This window comes from Nicotiana sylvestris, chromosome 4 (assembly GCF_000393655.2).
Source record: "Nicotiana sylvestris chromosome 4, ASM39365v2, whole genome shotgun sequence".
Lineage (NCBI taxonomy): Eukaryota > Viridiplantae > Streptophyta > Magnoliopsida > Solanales > Solanaceae > Nicotiana > Nicotiana sylvestris.
The window spans coordinates 17,245,039-17,260,362 of record NC_091060.1 but is presented as its reverse complement, the minus strand read 5'-3'; the positions used below and the strand labels follow the sequence as shown (position 1 = coordinate 17,260,362).

At 42.0% G+C, this 15,324-nt stretch overlaps 1 protein-coding gene across 1 annotated transcript; it reads left to right on the top strand.

The window, feature by feature from the left end:
- The first annotated feature begins 238 nt into the window (after nucleotides 1-238).
- Nucleotides 239-15,069, top strand: LOC104226325 (CDP-diacylglycerol--glycerol-3-phosphate 3-phosphatidyltransferase 2-like). Its single transcript, XM_070171770.1, has 7 exons — nucleotides 239-678; nucleotides 1,878-1,975; nucleotides 2,069-2,119; nucleotides 2,282-2,395; nucleotides 14,243-14,299; nucleotides 14,385-14,470; nucleotides 14,576-15,069. The coding sequence occupies exons 1-7, from the start codon at nucleotides 315-317 to the stop codon at nucleotides 14,694-14,696; spliced, it is 891 nt and encodes a 296-aa protein (XP_070027871.1). The 5' UTR covers nucleotides 239-314; the 3' UTR covers nucleotides 14,697-15,069.
- The last annotated feature ends 255 nt before the right edge of the window (nucleotides 15,070-15,324 follow it).

Below are 15,324 nucleotides of genomic sequence, written 5' to 3'. Positions count from 1 at the left end.
GGCAACCCATATCTAGTATATAAACATACAAAAAAATAATAATATTAAATAAAGTAAAACAAAGAGAGTAATATAATCTATACGGTCAATTGCTCACTTCCATATCAAGCGATATGGTGAGATGATAGAGATCTCTGTCTCGACTTTTTGAATAGAGAAACTTTTGATATAAATACAAAATATTTGAATTAATCGAGTCAATAAATTAAAAATTTAGATAATGGTTAAACCCAATAATAATATTCAATAAATGGTGAGTTCATTCCGTCTAAAATAAGCCTCTTCACCAACTAGTTCCGCTAACCTAAGCCTTTATGCGCATTATTACCATTTTACACACCATGCCCGTGGGGCTCAAACTCACCGCTAGTTTCGCCTCTATTTATGGCCACAAGCCCTACACTTTCTTCCCCACCTTCACTTCCACCACAACCTCCACCTCCACCGCCGTAAATACAAATCATCAGGCGGTGCCGCCGACACTCATCTACCGTTGCCGGAGGATCGCAACTCCGGCGCCGGCGTATCCATTTCCGGCGAAAGTCTTAGGTGTTTCCTGTCTTAGCATGGGCTCTGCATTTCGGCCGTCATCATCTCCGTCAAAGTCTGCTAAGTTGCTTACATTGCCTACAATTTTGACGATCGGCCGGGTTGCCGCAATCCCGATTCTCGTAACCAGTAAGTTCTGCTAAACGAAACAAAAAGTTATTTTTCTTAACCCTAGCTAATGAGAGTGTGTAATGTGGTAAATTTAGTTGTGATATTTGAAATTGCAGTTTAATTAAATCTGATTTTTCTCCTTTTCAGTGAGTTCTTATGTTATTGAGCTTTGATTAGTAGAATTGATGCATTTAGATTGACTATTCAACTAAGTACGTATACATCTCACATTAAAGTTACTAAATTTGGCCCTAGGGGCTTTGGTCTAGTGGCAGTGGATTTTCACTAACGAGAGTCAAAATATAAGGAATTAAATATACGAAGAAGCCAAGGGTATTCAACATATAGTATATGTACATTAAGATTGATCTATCAACACTGTATAATTTCCAGCTACAGGGTGTCAATTGACTCCCTTTGGACAAGGGCAACTCCGTCCCTGTGACTAGTTTCAGGGACTAGTTCAGACACGGTTAGGCACACATCAGGGCCTCTAACAAAAGCCTGTTTGAAGTGGAGAAGGATAGAGGGCAGGCCCATTATCCAGTTTTTAACCTTGCGCCATTGGCTCATTTCTCGATTATAAAAAAAGGGTTACTCAATTAGGTGAGATGATTGGTTTAGTAACTAATGGAATCTGGTCTTTAGTCGTATTGTATTTAGCTGTGGAGAGGAGATGCACTGATATCCTGCAAATATTCCGTGCGCTAAAAAAACTAGTTATATCTTTGTGTAATGGAATAATGGTTTAGGAAATTGAATAAGGAAAGAAGACTCAGTTTTTCATTTCCCTTTTCTTTGTTGAACTGCTAACTTGCGGAACACGGTGCATACTGCTTAGAGACAAGAGACAAATGATACATCACGAGGGAAACTGTCCCGGACTCTGGGTCTAACCGTTGTAAAACTTCCGAATATTTGAATAAAGAGAGTGAGAGTTTCAGACATCTGATCATTTAACATAGCTGTCTTGTTATTAGTCTATTGTATGCTTTTATGTAATGTTTTGTAATGAGTGGCTCATTAGTTTGCTGATCTGTTTCATTACTTAATATAAGAAATTCTTGGATTTTAGTTTCAGTTATTTCCCTTTACACAGCTATTTTACAAATTATGCCATAGCATTCTGTGATTCTTTTTTTGTGGGATAGCATAATTTGTTTTCAAATTGATACTCTGTTAAACAAAACTGATTTTGTAAAGCCTTTTCAATATAGCATTTTATGTTGATAGCTGGTGGGGACCAACCGCTACAACAGGTATATTTATTGCTGCAGCAATAACTGATTGGCTTGATGGATACCTTGCTCGCAAGGTACATGCTTGTGGTATTTAATAGAATCGTCTCTTCTCGAATTTTAAATGCTTATATCTCAACTTACAAATTTGGATGGTTTGCCACGTCCAGATGAACTTAGGAACTGCCTTTGGTGCATTTTTAGATCCAGTGGCTGATAAGGTATTTTCTCTTTATTCTTTGGTCCACATGCATATTGCCTGGAATTTTTACAAGTTTGCTAGCAAAGTTGTTTCGATTATCTATAATTTTTGAGTCACTTCAGCATAGTTGCTTGTAATGAAGGTGCAAATGTCCTGATACAATTCTTCTTGACTGCAACAGCTAATGGTTGCTGCCACCTTGATCTTGTTGTGCACTAGACCTTTGGAGGCTAGTGTGTTTGGGCAATTGCCATGGTTACTAACTGTACCTTCAATTGCGATAATAGGCAGGGAGGTGAGTGATCAACTGTACTTTTGTTCATTGTTGAATTTCCTTGCACCTGGTATACTTTCACAAAGAAAACTGTAACTCTATGATATTAATTTTCATGGGATCAGGAACATTGACATAGTTCCTTTCTCTTATAGGAGATAAGACCATAATGGAATCGTATTTTCCCTTTTTTACATGGTTTTAGTTGCTATGCACCAGAGAAACATTTTGGATACTGAGTTTCTGGGAGAGTTTTTAAATGCTCAAGGTGTAACTAAGATTATATTTATGTTAAATATAAGGTACCCTGGCCTTTAGGGAAATTGAAGATGTTAGATGGCCATGAAAACAATAAGGATCGCATGAAGGCTTTGATCCTTTTAGCATTCTATGCACCCTATCTGTGGCATCCGATTACGTCTCATGGAAGCATGTCACATGGTGGTCGTTTTCCACTGCACATTGTAGTTTTTATTTATTTGTTTTTTCTGAGGATGTGGGGAGGTTGGGCGGAGTAGCAGGGGCCATCAGGAGGCTCTGAAAGAATAGGAGGTACCTTAGAAAACAAGTTCAAGCTTCAAGGCATATAGTGTAAATTTTGATTAGCAATTTGAGCATCTAGTATGGTTTAAGTACAAGTTTGAAACCTGAATTCTTAGCTTCTGTAAAAAAAAGTATAGTAGTAAGTAACCACAAATCAGTGTTATAACTTATAAGGAAGGGAAAGGAAAATGCCATCTATCATGAGGTAAATTGTGTTAGTTAATATTACTTTTTGAAACTTACTGAAGTAATAGCTTATTTTCAGTCATACATTCGCCACATATAAGTTTTAGTTGTTCAAAAGATGATATCTTTGCTGTAGTTTCCCACATAATTTGGGATTACATTCCACTATTTTTCAAGAGTTCCATGAAGCTATAGTTCATATCCTTCCTGAAATGAAATTTTGGTTATAATTGTTTTTTCTTTTCATATCTCATTTCTGTTAAGTAAAGTAGGAAATATCATATTCTTAAGTAACGCCGGTGGATAAATTTCTCTGAATTGCACTAGCTGCTAATCAACTTAGATTGCAAAGAGGGGAGGACTTTGTGGAATACTTGGGGGGGGGGGAGCGGGGAACTATGCCTCTTAACAAAAGAACAAGGAGAAAACTTAAAACACTTTATGCTGATGTAGACCATATTAAATAAAGTAATTTAATTGATGTTGCATATACTTAACACGTTTTAAGTCAATTATGTTTCCTAATGTTATTCTCTTTTTGTTAATGGGAAAATATGAGCATTAGCAACAAGAGGGACATTGAGTAACATAATGGAAGCTAAACATACTATAATCAAACCATCAATAGAAATACATTAAAATACCATTAAGCATTACCCAAGCAGAACAACAAATAAACAAGAACTAAAATATAAACTAGTCAATGCTTGGTGCAAGGGATCTAGGAGAAGTGTAGAACTAGCCTGCATTGTCGAGATGGAGAAGGATGCTACACAACATATTCTTGCGCCTGCAGGTTTCATTGTTGACACACTGATTGTGATCAAAGACGAATTCCATGGCTTCGTCCACTATGTTCCTAATAACACCGACACATAGACTTGTTGAGCTACTTGCTGATGCCTTAAGCGTCGCTTCTTCTAGGAGGTATTTTTTAAGGTTTAGGGTGATGTGATGGAGAGTGACTTGATCCGATCTCCTTTTGATAGGAGAATGACATAATTTGAAAAGCTATCACTAATTAATACAAGTATGTGAGACATGGGGGTAGGTAAGAAGTGCCAGTTAAATTTCGGGTAAAAAGAGAAGTTTGGGAAAAAATTTCCAAAATGAAACTTTCCACGTCAAAAAGTTTCATTTGTTCGTGAAAGAAAAAGTTTCCATATTGTTGCTTTGGGTGGAAGAAAATTAAATTACTGTCACGACCCTAACCTCGAACCCGGTCGTGATGGCGCCTCTCATGAAGACAAGGCTAGCTAGACCAAAACAGAACACCTCTTTTAAACAGTTAAATACCATAAATAGTTCTAAAACATGATATAATAACCATAATTTGCGGAATTTACGATAACAACAGTGGAAACCATCCCGACACAACCCAAACCGGGGTGTCACAAGTCATGAGCAACTAAGGATCCTGATACGAGTCTACTAGATATAATATCTGGTACCACTGTTTGAAGAATATAAAAGTAATAAGATAAGGGAGGCACGTGGGCTGCGGATGCCAACAGCTACCTCGTAGTCTCCGAAAACACTGCCTGGACTGGGAGGATCAGCTCTCAGGAGCGAACTCTGCGATGCCTGAATCTGCACACACGGTGTAGGGAGTAATGTGAATACTCCGACCAGTGAGTAATAATCATAAATAATGGCTGAAAGCAAGAAAACATGTAAAGACACAAAGCAGTTCTATATCAATCAGTAAAATCACTTAAAGCAGTAAATCAGTGAAGAAGTCAAATGGAATCCCTTTAAACCAAGTAAAACAGGTATTTAACAAGTAGAAATATGCCCTTCGGGCACAATAACAATCGCTCAGAACAGTATCAGCCCCTCGGGCTCACTCTCAGTACAGTATCAGCCCCTCGGACTCACTCTCAGATCATGATGGGTACCCGCGCTCACTGTGGGTGTGCAGACTCCGAATGGGCCCCTTACGGCCCAAGCGCTATATCAAGCCACCTCGTGGCATCATCTCTCGGCACTCGGCCTCACATCACTCAAGCCACCTCGTGGCATATAAAAGTATCTCAGGCCCTCGGCCTCATATCACTCAGCATATCCTCACATATGGCCCTCGGCCTCACTCAGTCCGAAAATTCATCACAAGCCCCTCGGGCATTAGTAAAACAATAGTTTTCAGCCCAAAACATCATTTAGAAATATCATTTAAGTTTCAAATATGAGTAACAACGGTTGAGTTTTTAAAACAGTAAATATCAACAGGATTGAGTTCAAGTAATAAGTCAAAACAGTGAGGAATTAGTGAAAAAAAAATCCCCGAAGGGTTCAAATAATTGGCACGAAGCCCAAATATGGCAATCAGCCCAAATCGTGATGATAACAATTAAATTTCAGTCAAATACACGGTAAAATTATCAATCGGAACGGACTAAGTCACAATCCCCAATAGTAAATGACCCCACGCTCATCATCAAGCGTGTGTCTCACCTCAATATAGCACTACGATGTGCAATTCGGGGTTTCAAACCCTCAGGACATCATTTACAATCATTACTCACCTCGAACCGGCTACAACTCTAGCTCGTGACGCCTTTGCCCCTCGAATTGGCCTCCACGCGCATCGAATCTATCCAAAATCAGAACGAATACGTCACAATATGCTAAGGGAACAAAACCCAAGCGAAAACAATCGAAAAATATCAAAAATCCCGAAATTAGCAAAACCCGATCCCCGGGCCCACTTCTCGAAACTCAGAAATTTTCACATCATTAGATTCCTTATCACCCCACGAGTTCATACATATCAAAAGTTCTCCAATCCGACCTCAAATGGTCCTTCAAATCCCAATTCAAAAGTTCAAAATCCCAAGCCCTAGTTCTTCCATTTTTAGCTTAAGTTCCAAGAATTTCTAGGTTGATTTCACAATAGAATCACGTTTTTAGGTTCAAAAATCTTACCTCCCATCAATTCTCCTTGAATCCTTCTTTAATCACCCTCAAAAAGCTCTCAAAATGCTTAACTATGGAAGAAAAATGACTCAAAATCGCGGATGAAATAACTTCTAAACTTTCTGCCCAGGTCTGACTTTCCTTCTACGCGAACGCGGTCAACCTCTCGCGTTCGCGTAGCACAAATTTACGTTGACCAACTTTTACCTTACGCGAACGCGACACGTCAGTCGTGAACGCGATGCCTCTTCCGCCTTGACCTTCGCGAACGCGAAGAGCAAATTCCACTAGACCCCAAATCCTTATACGCGAACGCGGAGAGCCTCATGCGAACGCGAGGCACCTCTCGCGAACGCGAAGGCTTAATTCTGGCCTTCCTCAAATTCTTCTACGCGAACGCGAAGATATAATTCTCTTCAATAGCTGGGCAGATTTTTCTGCAACTTTCAAACTCCAAAATGGTCCGATTGACCATCCGAAACTCACCCGAGGTCCCCGGGACCTCAACCAAAAGCACCAACACATCCTAAGGCCTCATTCAAACTTGTTCCAATCATCAAAACACCTCAAACAACATCAAATCCATCAATTCACATTGAATTCAAGCCTAAGTTTTCTAAAAACTTCTGAAATACACTTTCGATCAAAAATCCAACCAAAGCACGTCCGAATGACCTGAAATTTTGCACACACATCACAAATGACATAACGAAGCTACAACAACTCTTGGAATTCCATTCCGACCCTCGGATCAAAATCTGACCTACCCACCGGAAATTGCCAAAATACTAACTTCGCCAATTCAAGCCTAATTCTACACCGGACCTCCAAAACCAATTCCGATCACACTCCTAAGTCATAAATCACCTCCTGAAGCTAACCGAACCATCAGAACTCACATCCGAGCCCTCTAACACATAAATCAACACCCGGTTGGCTTTTCCAACTTAAACCTTCTTAAAAGAGACTAAGTGTCTCATTTCTTACCAAATCCTCTCCGAACTCAATCTAATCAACCTGATCACCTAAAACACGAATAATGAAGCATAAAGAAGCAGAAATGGGGAAAGCGGAGCGGTAATTCATGAGACGACTGGCCGGGTCGTCACATCCTCCCCAACTTAAACAAACGTTCGTCCTCGAACGAGTCAAGAAACATACCTGAAACCTCGAATAGGTGAGGATATCTGCTCCGCATCTCCCGCTCGGTCTCCCAGGTAGCCTCCTCCACGGGCCGACCTCTCCACTGCACTTTCACTGAAGCTATATCCTTTGACCTCAACTTTCGAACCTGACGACCCAAAATAGCTACTGGCTCCACATCATAGGTTAAATCATCATCCAACTGAACCGTGCCGAAGTCCAAAACATGAGACAGATCCCCAATATACTTTCGGAGCATAGAAACATGAAATACCGAATGCACACTCGACAAGCTGGGTGGCAAAGCAAGCTCATAAGCCACCTCCCCAATCCCCCGAAGTACCTCAAAAGGCCCAATGAACCGCGGACTCAACTTTCCTTTCTTCCCAAATCTCATAACACCCTTCATGAGCGAAACCTTCAGCAAGACCTTCTCACCAACCATGTAGGACACATCTCGGACATTCCGGTTCGCATAACTCTTCTGTCAAGACTGCGCTGTACGAAGCCTCTCCTGAATCACCTTCACCTTCTCTAAGGCATCCTGAACCAAATCTGTCCCCAATAGCCTAGCCTCGCCGGGCTCGAACCAACCGACTGGAGATCTACACCGCCTCCCATACAAAGCCTCATATGGAGCCATCTGAATACTCGACTGGTAGCTGTTGTTATAAGCAAACTCTGCAAGCGGTAGAAACTTATCCCATGAACCTCCGAAATCGATAACACAAGCACGCAACATGTCCTCCAGTATCTGAATAGTACGCTCGGACTGCCCGTCCGTCTGAGGGTGAAAAGCTGTGGTCAACTCCACCTGAGTACCCACTCGCTGAACAAACTTCCAAAACTGGGAAGTAAACTGAGTACCCCGATCTGAAATGATAGAAACTGGAACACCATGCAGCCGAACAATCTCTCGGATATATAACTCTGCTAACCGCTCTGAAGAATAGGTAGTACACACAGGAATGAAGTGCGCGGACTTAGTCAGCCGATCCACAATCGCCCAAATAGCATCGAACTTCTTCAAAGTCCGTGGAAGTCCAACAAAAAAGTCCATAGTGATCCTTTCCCACTTCCACTCAGGAATGACCATCCGCTGAAGCAAGCCACCCGATCTCTGATGCTCATATTTCACCTGCTGACAATTGAGACACCGAGCGACAAATCCCGCAATATCTTTCTTCATTCTTCTCCACCAATAGTGCTGCCTCAATACATCTTCGCGGCACCCGGATGAATGGAATACCGCGAGCTATGGGCCTCTTCCAGAATCAATTCCCGAAGCCCATCCACATTGGGCACACAAATCCGGCCCTGCATCCTCAACACCCCAGCATCACCAATGGTCACATCTCTAGCATCATCATGCTGAACTCTGTCCTTAAGGACAAGCAAATGCGGATCATTATGCTGGCGTTCTCTGATGCGATCATATAAGGAGGACCGAGAAACCACACACGCCAACACCCGACTGGGCTCCGAAATATCCAACCTCACGAACCGATTAGCCAAGGCCTGAACATCAACTGCAAGAGGTCTCTCCCCAACTGGGATGTATGCCAAACTCCCCATACTCACTGCCTTTCGGCTCAAAGCATCGGCCACCACGTTGGCCTTTCCCGGATGGTACAATATAGTGATATCATAATCCTTAAGCAACTCCAACCATCTCCGCTGCCTCAAATTAAGATCCTTTTGCTTGAACAAATGCTGAAAACTGTGATGATCGGTGAATACCTCACAAGATACACCATACAAATAATGCCTCCAAATCTTCAATGCACGAACTATGGCAGCCAACTTCAAATCATGAACGAGGTAGTTCTTCTCATGAGGCTTCAACTGACGAGAAACATAAGCAATAACTCTACCTTCCTGCATCAATACACAACCAATCCCAACTCTCGAAGCATCATAATACATGGTATATGAACCTGAAGCTGATGGCAAAACCAATACTGGAGCTGTGGTCAAAGCTATCTTGAGCTTCTGAAAGCTCTTCTCACACTCGTTCGACCATACAAATGAAACACCCTGCTAAGTCAACTTGGTCAAGGGCGATGCGATAGATGAGAATCCCTGAACAAACCGGCGATAATAGCCCGCCAAACCAAGAAAGCTACGAATCTCTGTGGCTGAGGACGGTCTGGGCCAACTCTGAACTGCCTCTATCTTCTTTGGATCAACCTGAATAGCCTCGCTGGACACCACGTGCCCCAAGAAAGCCACTTAACTGAGCCAAAACTCACACTTGGAGAATTTTGCATAAAGCTTCTCCTCCTCAATCTCTGCAATACAACTCTCAAATGCTCCGCGTGCTCCTCCTGACTACGCGAGTACACCAGAATATCATCAATGAATACTATAACGAACGAATCAAGATAAGGCCGGAACACGCTGTTCATCAAATGCATGAACGCTGCTGGGGCATTGGTTAGCCCGAAAGACATCACAGGGAACTCGTAATGACCATATCTGGTCCTGAAAGCAGTCTTAAGAATATCTGAATCCCTGATCTTCAACTGGTGATAACCCGAACGAAGATCAATCTTGGAGAACACCCTCGCTCCCTGAAGCTGGTCAAATAAATCATTAATGCGAGGCAAAGGATACTTGTTCTTAATTGTTACCTTGTTCAATTGCCTATAATCAATGCACATTCTCATGGTGCCATCCTTCTTCTTCACAAACAGGACTGGCGCACCCCAAGGTGACACACTAGGCCGAATGAACCCCTTATCTTAGGAGTTCCTGAAGTTGTTCTTTCAATTCTTTCAACTCTGCTGGTGCCATACGATATGGCGGAATAGAAATGGGCTGAGTGCCCGGCACCAGGTCAATACCAAAATCAATATCCCTGTCCGGTGGCATGCCCGACAGGTATGCAGGAAACACATCGAGAAAATCCCTCACAACTGGGACAGAATCAATACCGGGAGTCTCAGCTCCAACATCCCTCGCAAACGCTAGATATGAAAGGCAACCCTTCCCAACCATACGCTAGGCCTTCAAGAAAGAGATCACTCTACTAGGAACATAATCAGTCACGCCACGCCACTCGATCCGCGGTACACCCGACATAGCCAAAGCGACTGTCTTAGCATGACTGTCCAGAATAGCACGACACGGAGATAACTAATCCATGCCCAAAATAATCCACCATGCTCAATAGCAATAGATCCACTCGGGTCTCCAGACCCCCAATAGTCACCACACATGACCGGTACACACGGTCTACAACAACAGTATCGCCCACCGGGGTAGATACATGAACAGGTAAAGCAAGAAACTCACGGGGCGTACCCAAATAACGAGCAAAGTATGATGACACATAAGAAAAGGTGGAACCGGGATCAAATAATACAGAGGCATCTCTATGGCAGACTGAGACAATACCTGTAATGACAGTATCTGAAGCAATATCATCGGGTCCAGCTGGAAGTGCATAGAAACGAGCCTGGCCACCGCCTGATCGACCTCCCCCTCTAGGGCGACCCCTGGCTGCCTGACCTCCACCCCTAGCTGGCTGGGCAGGTGGTGAAGTAACTGGAGCAGAAGTCGAGGGCTGACCCCTCTGTTGGGACGAACTAGCAACACGACGAGGACACTGCCTCCACACATGCCCAAACTCTCCACACTCAAAACAACTCCACACATGCCTGGCCACCGCCTGATCGACCTCCCCCTCTAGGGCGACCCCTGGCTGCCTGACCTCCACCCCTAGCTGGCTGGGCAGGTGGTGAAGTAACTGGAGCAGAAGTCGAGGGCTGACCCCTCTGTTGGGACGAACTAGCAACACGACGAGGACACTGCCTCCACACATGCCCAAACTCTCCACACTCAAAACAACTCCCAGGTGCTGGAGAAGGGAACTGAAGGGAACCCCTCGCACCGGAGTGACTAGCTGATGCACTCTACATATAAGAACCCTGAGCCGACGGGGCACGGGATGAACTTTAAGCTGGGAGGGCGCTGAGTGAAGGCTGGCCTTGCTGAGACCCATGATAACCACGACCTGATGCCCCGCGATACTCTGGGCTGGCTGACTGAGCAAGCCTGAAAGAACGACCTCTACCATGCTGAAACTAGCCCCTCGAAGGAGCACCACCATAACTGCCCGATCCTCGAGGCTCCGCTCGCGAACGCGAAGAGATAATTATCTGCAACAGCTGGGCAGATTTTTCTGCAACTTTCAAACTCCAAAATAGTCCGATTGACCATCCGAAACTCATCCGAGGCCCCCGGGACCTCAACCAAAAGCACCAACACATCCTAAGACCTCATTCAAACTTGTTCCAATCATCAAAACACCCTAAACAACACCAAATCCATCAATTCACATTGAATTCAAGCCTAAGTTTTCTAAAAACTTCCGAAATACGCTTTTGATAAAAAACCCAACCAAAGCACGTCCGAATGACCTGAAATTTTGCACACACATCACAAATGACATAACGAAGCTACAACTCTCGGAATTCCATTCCGACCCTCGGATCAAAATCTCACCTACCCACCGGAAATCGCTAAAATACTAACTTCGCCAATTCAAACCTAATTCTACACCGGACCTCCAAAACCAATTCCGATCACTCTTCTAAGTCATAAATCACCTCCCGAAGCTAACCGGACCATCAGAACTCACATCCGAGCCCTCTGACACATAAGTCAACACCCGGTTGACTTTTCCAACTTAAATCTTCTTAAAAGAGACTAAGTGTCTCATTTCTTACCAAATCCTCTCCGAACTCAATCTAATCAACCCGATCACCTAAAACATGGATAACAAAGCATAAAGAAGCAGAAATGGGGGAAAACGGAGCGGTAACTCATGAGAGGACTGGCCGGGTCGTCACAATTACCTAATTAATTTTCTAAAACGGATGGAGAAAACTTGAAAATCTTCTAGAAATTCTCATAAATAACTTATTTCACCTAATGAAATTGTAAATTTTAATTTTATTGAAAAAATAAAAATTATTTTATCCTAATGAAATATTATGCTTTTTTTGATTCTTATTGGGATAAGAAAGCTATTCTATTTTTTTTTGATTCAAAGTTGTGAGAACTATCGTGGAATTAAACTCATAAGTCATACAATGGAACTCTAAGAAAGAGTGATAGAGTGTTGACTTAGGAACACAGCAAGAGTGACAGAGAATCAATTTGGATTTATGCCTCGTAGATCTACAACGAAGGCTATATTCTTGCTAAGAGTAATGAAAATTTATCGCGAAAGGAAAAAAATCTCACATGGTGTTCATCGACCTAGAGAAAGCATATGATAGAGTACCAGGGTAAGTCCTTCGGTAGGTGATGGAGAAGAAAGGAATTCATATTGAATATATAAATGTCATAAAGGACATGTATAAAGGAGCTGTCACTAGCATGAAAATAGTAGTAGGAGATACAAGAGAGTTTCCTATAACAATGGGTTTACACTAGGGTCCTATATTGAGCCCCTATTTATTTACCCTAGTTATGGACAGGCTAACCAACAAAATACAAGATAAGGTCCCATGGTGTATGCTATTTGCTAATGATATTATGCTAATTGACGAAACTAGTGAGGTTGTCAACCAAAAGCTTGAGTTATGGAGAAACACCTTAAAGATTAAGGGTTTTAAGATAAGTAGAAGTAAAGACTGAGTACATGCAGTGCAAGTCAAGTTTAGTTAGCAGGAGAAGAGCGAAGTGGAGGTTAGACTAGATGGAATTGCAGTACCAAAATGTAAACAATTTAGATATCTATGCTCGTCATTTCAAGAGAATGGAATTATAGATGAAGATGTTACTCATAGGATTAAAATTGTGTGGTTGAAATGGAAGAAGTGTTACCGGGGTGTTATGTGATAGAAGGATGTCGACCAAGGTGAAAATTTAGTTCTCAACTATAGACCGGATATGGTATATGGTAGTGAATGTTGGCCGCTAAAGTTCAACACATCCACAAGATGAGTGTGTTGCAGAAATGTGAATGCTAAGATGAATGTGCGGTCACACAAGATTAGATTAGATTAGAAATGATCACATACGGCAGAAGGTGCAAGTAGAACACATGGAGGATAGAACAAGATAAGGTTGCTTGAGATGGTGTGGTCATGTCATGCGTTGACCTACAGATGCGCCGGTCAGTAGGTGTAAAACCATGGTAGATGAAGGTGTGAAAAGGGGACTGGGTAGACCTAAAATCACATAGAATGAAGTTGTTTAGAAAGACCTACAAATCCTTGGAATCAATGCAGACTTAGCTAAAGATAGGGCACAGTGGAAGAGAAAAATCCATATAGGTTACCTACTAGTTGGGAGCCTTGGCGTAACTGGTAAAGTTGCTGCCATGTGACTAGGAGGTCACGGATTCTAGCCGTGGAAACCGATTTTTGCAGAAATGCAGGGTAAGGCTGCATACAATAAACCCTTAGCGTCCGGCCCTTCCCCAGACCCCGTGCATAACGAGAGTTTAGTGCACCGAACTTCCCTTTTTGTTGTTGTTATTATTACTGCGTTTATATATATATATGTATTTTTATTTTATTTTGGTAATGATGATGATGAGTTGAGCTAAATGAAAGGAATGAGGATTTATATACGCCAACCCCAACTTGCTTGGGACTGAGGCGTAGTTGTTGTAGTACAATATTTTCCATCCCCTATTTAGTCTTCTCCTTCTTTCGCTCTTAAGAGACATTGTTCATCGATTCCCATCACAACATAGAACATAAATTTCTCTTGAGAATATGAATTTAAACTTTGGGTACTTTTGAACCTAATTAATAGTTCACTAGAGATATATTCGCCTAGACATTGTTATTTGGATTTTAGCTTATTAATTTTTGCGTAGCATATGGCATTCTGATACTCTTTGAGATATATTGGTACAGATTTAACATGGTAGTTTTGCAATAATAATGTAGGACTTATGGTGAAGATTCATTTCTTCTTTCTTTTCCAATAAATATATATCATATGATGCTCTTCCTTGTGCGGCTAAAATCTTTTTTAACTGATTTTTGGTTCATTCTCCATCATGGACGAGCGATGAACACTGATCTTTTATTCATTTTGCACATCTTTTTGTAGATTACTATGTCTGCAGTTAGAGAATGGGCAGCTTCTCAGGGTGGTAAACTTTCAGAGGTTAACGATTAACCTATTATTGTTTACTTTAGAGTAACCCACTTCATGATTTAATAACCGCAGTAATAAGTAATGAATTTCCCAGGCTGTTGCTGTGAATAACTTGGGGAAGTGGAAAACAGCCACTCAGATGATTGCATTGACCATCCTCCTGGTTACCAGAGATAGCAGGTATCTTTTGTGTTCTAAACTCATGCTAATGTTTAAAGTAACAGGGAATGCTTATTGGAAATTCATCTGATTGTGGTTTGACCTTGGTAACTGTCCTCTCTTTAGTTTATCAGGGGCTGGAATTTTTGTAGCGTCCGGTGTGATCTTGCTATATGTTTCAGCGTGGCTTGCTGTATGGTCTCTGGTCGTGTATATGAGAAAGATATGGAAAGTATTGTTGATGTAGAAATCATGGCCATTAATTGCATTTGGCTCATGCTACTAGCTGTGGAGGAGCAGGTTGTACACAAGCAGATCCATGATTAGTGCAAGAGGAAGCCGCCTTTTTGGAGCCCTTTGCAGTCACATGTTGAGTGCAACCAAAGTTGCTAACTCAATTCTGACATCCCTTACTCCATAATTCTCCGGTGCATTTGGTTGTGACAGGAAGAGAAATGAAAATGTTGGCCGTGCTCAATGTTTCGTTTTCCACTTCATTCTTTAACCATTTTAGCGAAATTGGAGGCTCAACAGGAATTAGGATCATCAAACCCGTGAATTTGGTATATGTAATCTATTCTGACAGGAAAAATAAAATATCAAGTGTTTGTTTGGGTTGAGCAGGCATTTCACCGTTCTTTTGGGAATGTTAGGTTGGGTTCTTATGGCTCCTTTTTGTCAATATTGCCGATGCCATAAAGCACATTTCCCATTAAAATCTGTATGTTATCGCCATGGTGTTTGTTTAGAATAGGTGGGCAGTGTCATTTGAAGTAGACACCTTTCTCTTTTTGTAGTTCATTATCCCGGCAACGGTGCAAAATTTCCACTCGTGGGATTACACTGGGTTTCTTGTTCTTGTTATCTGTCTTATA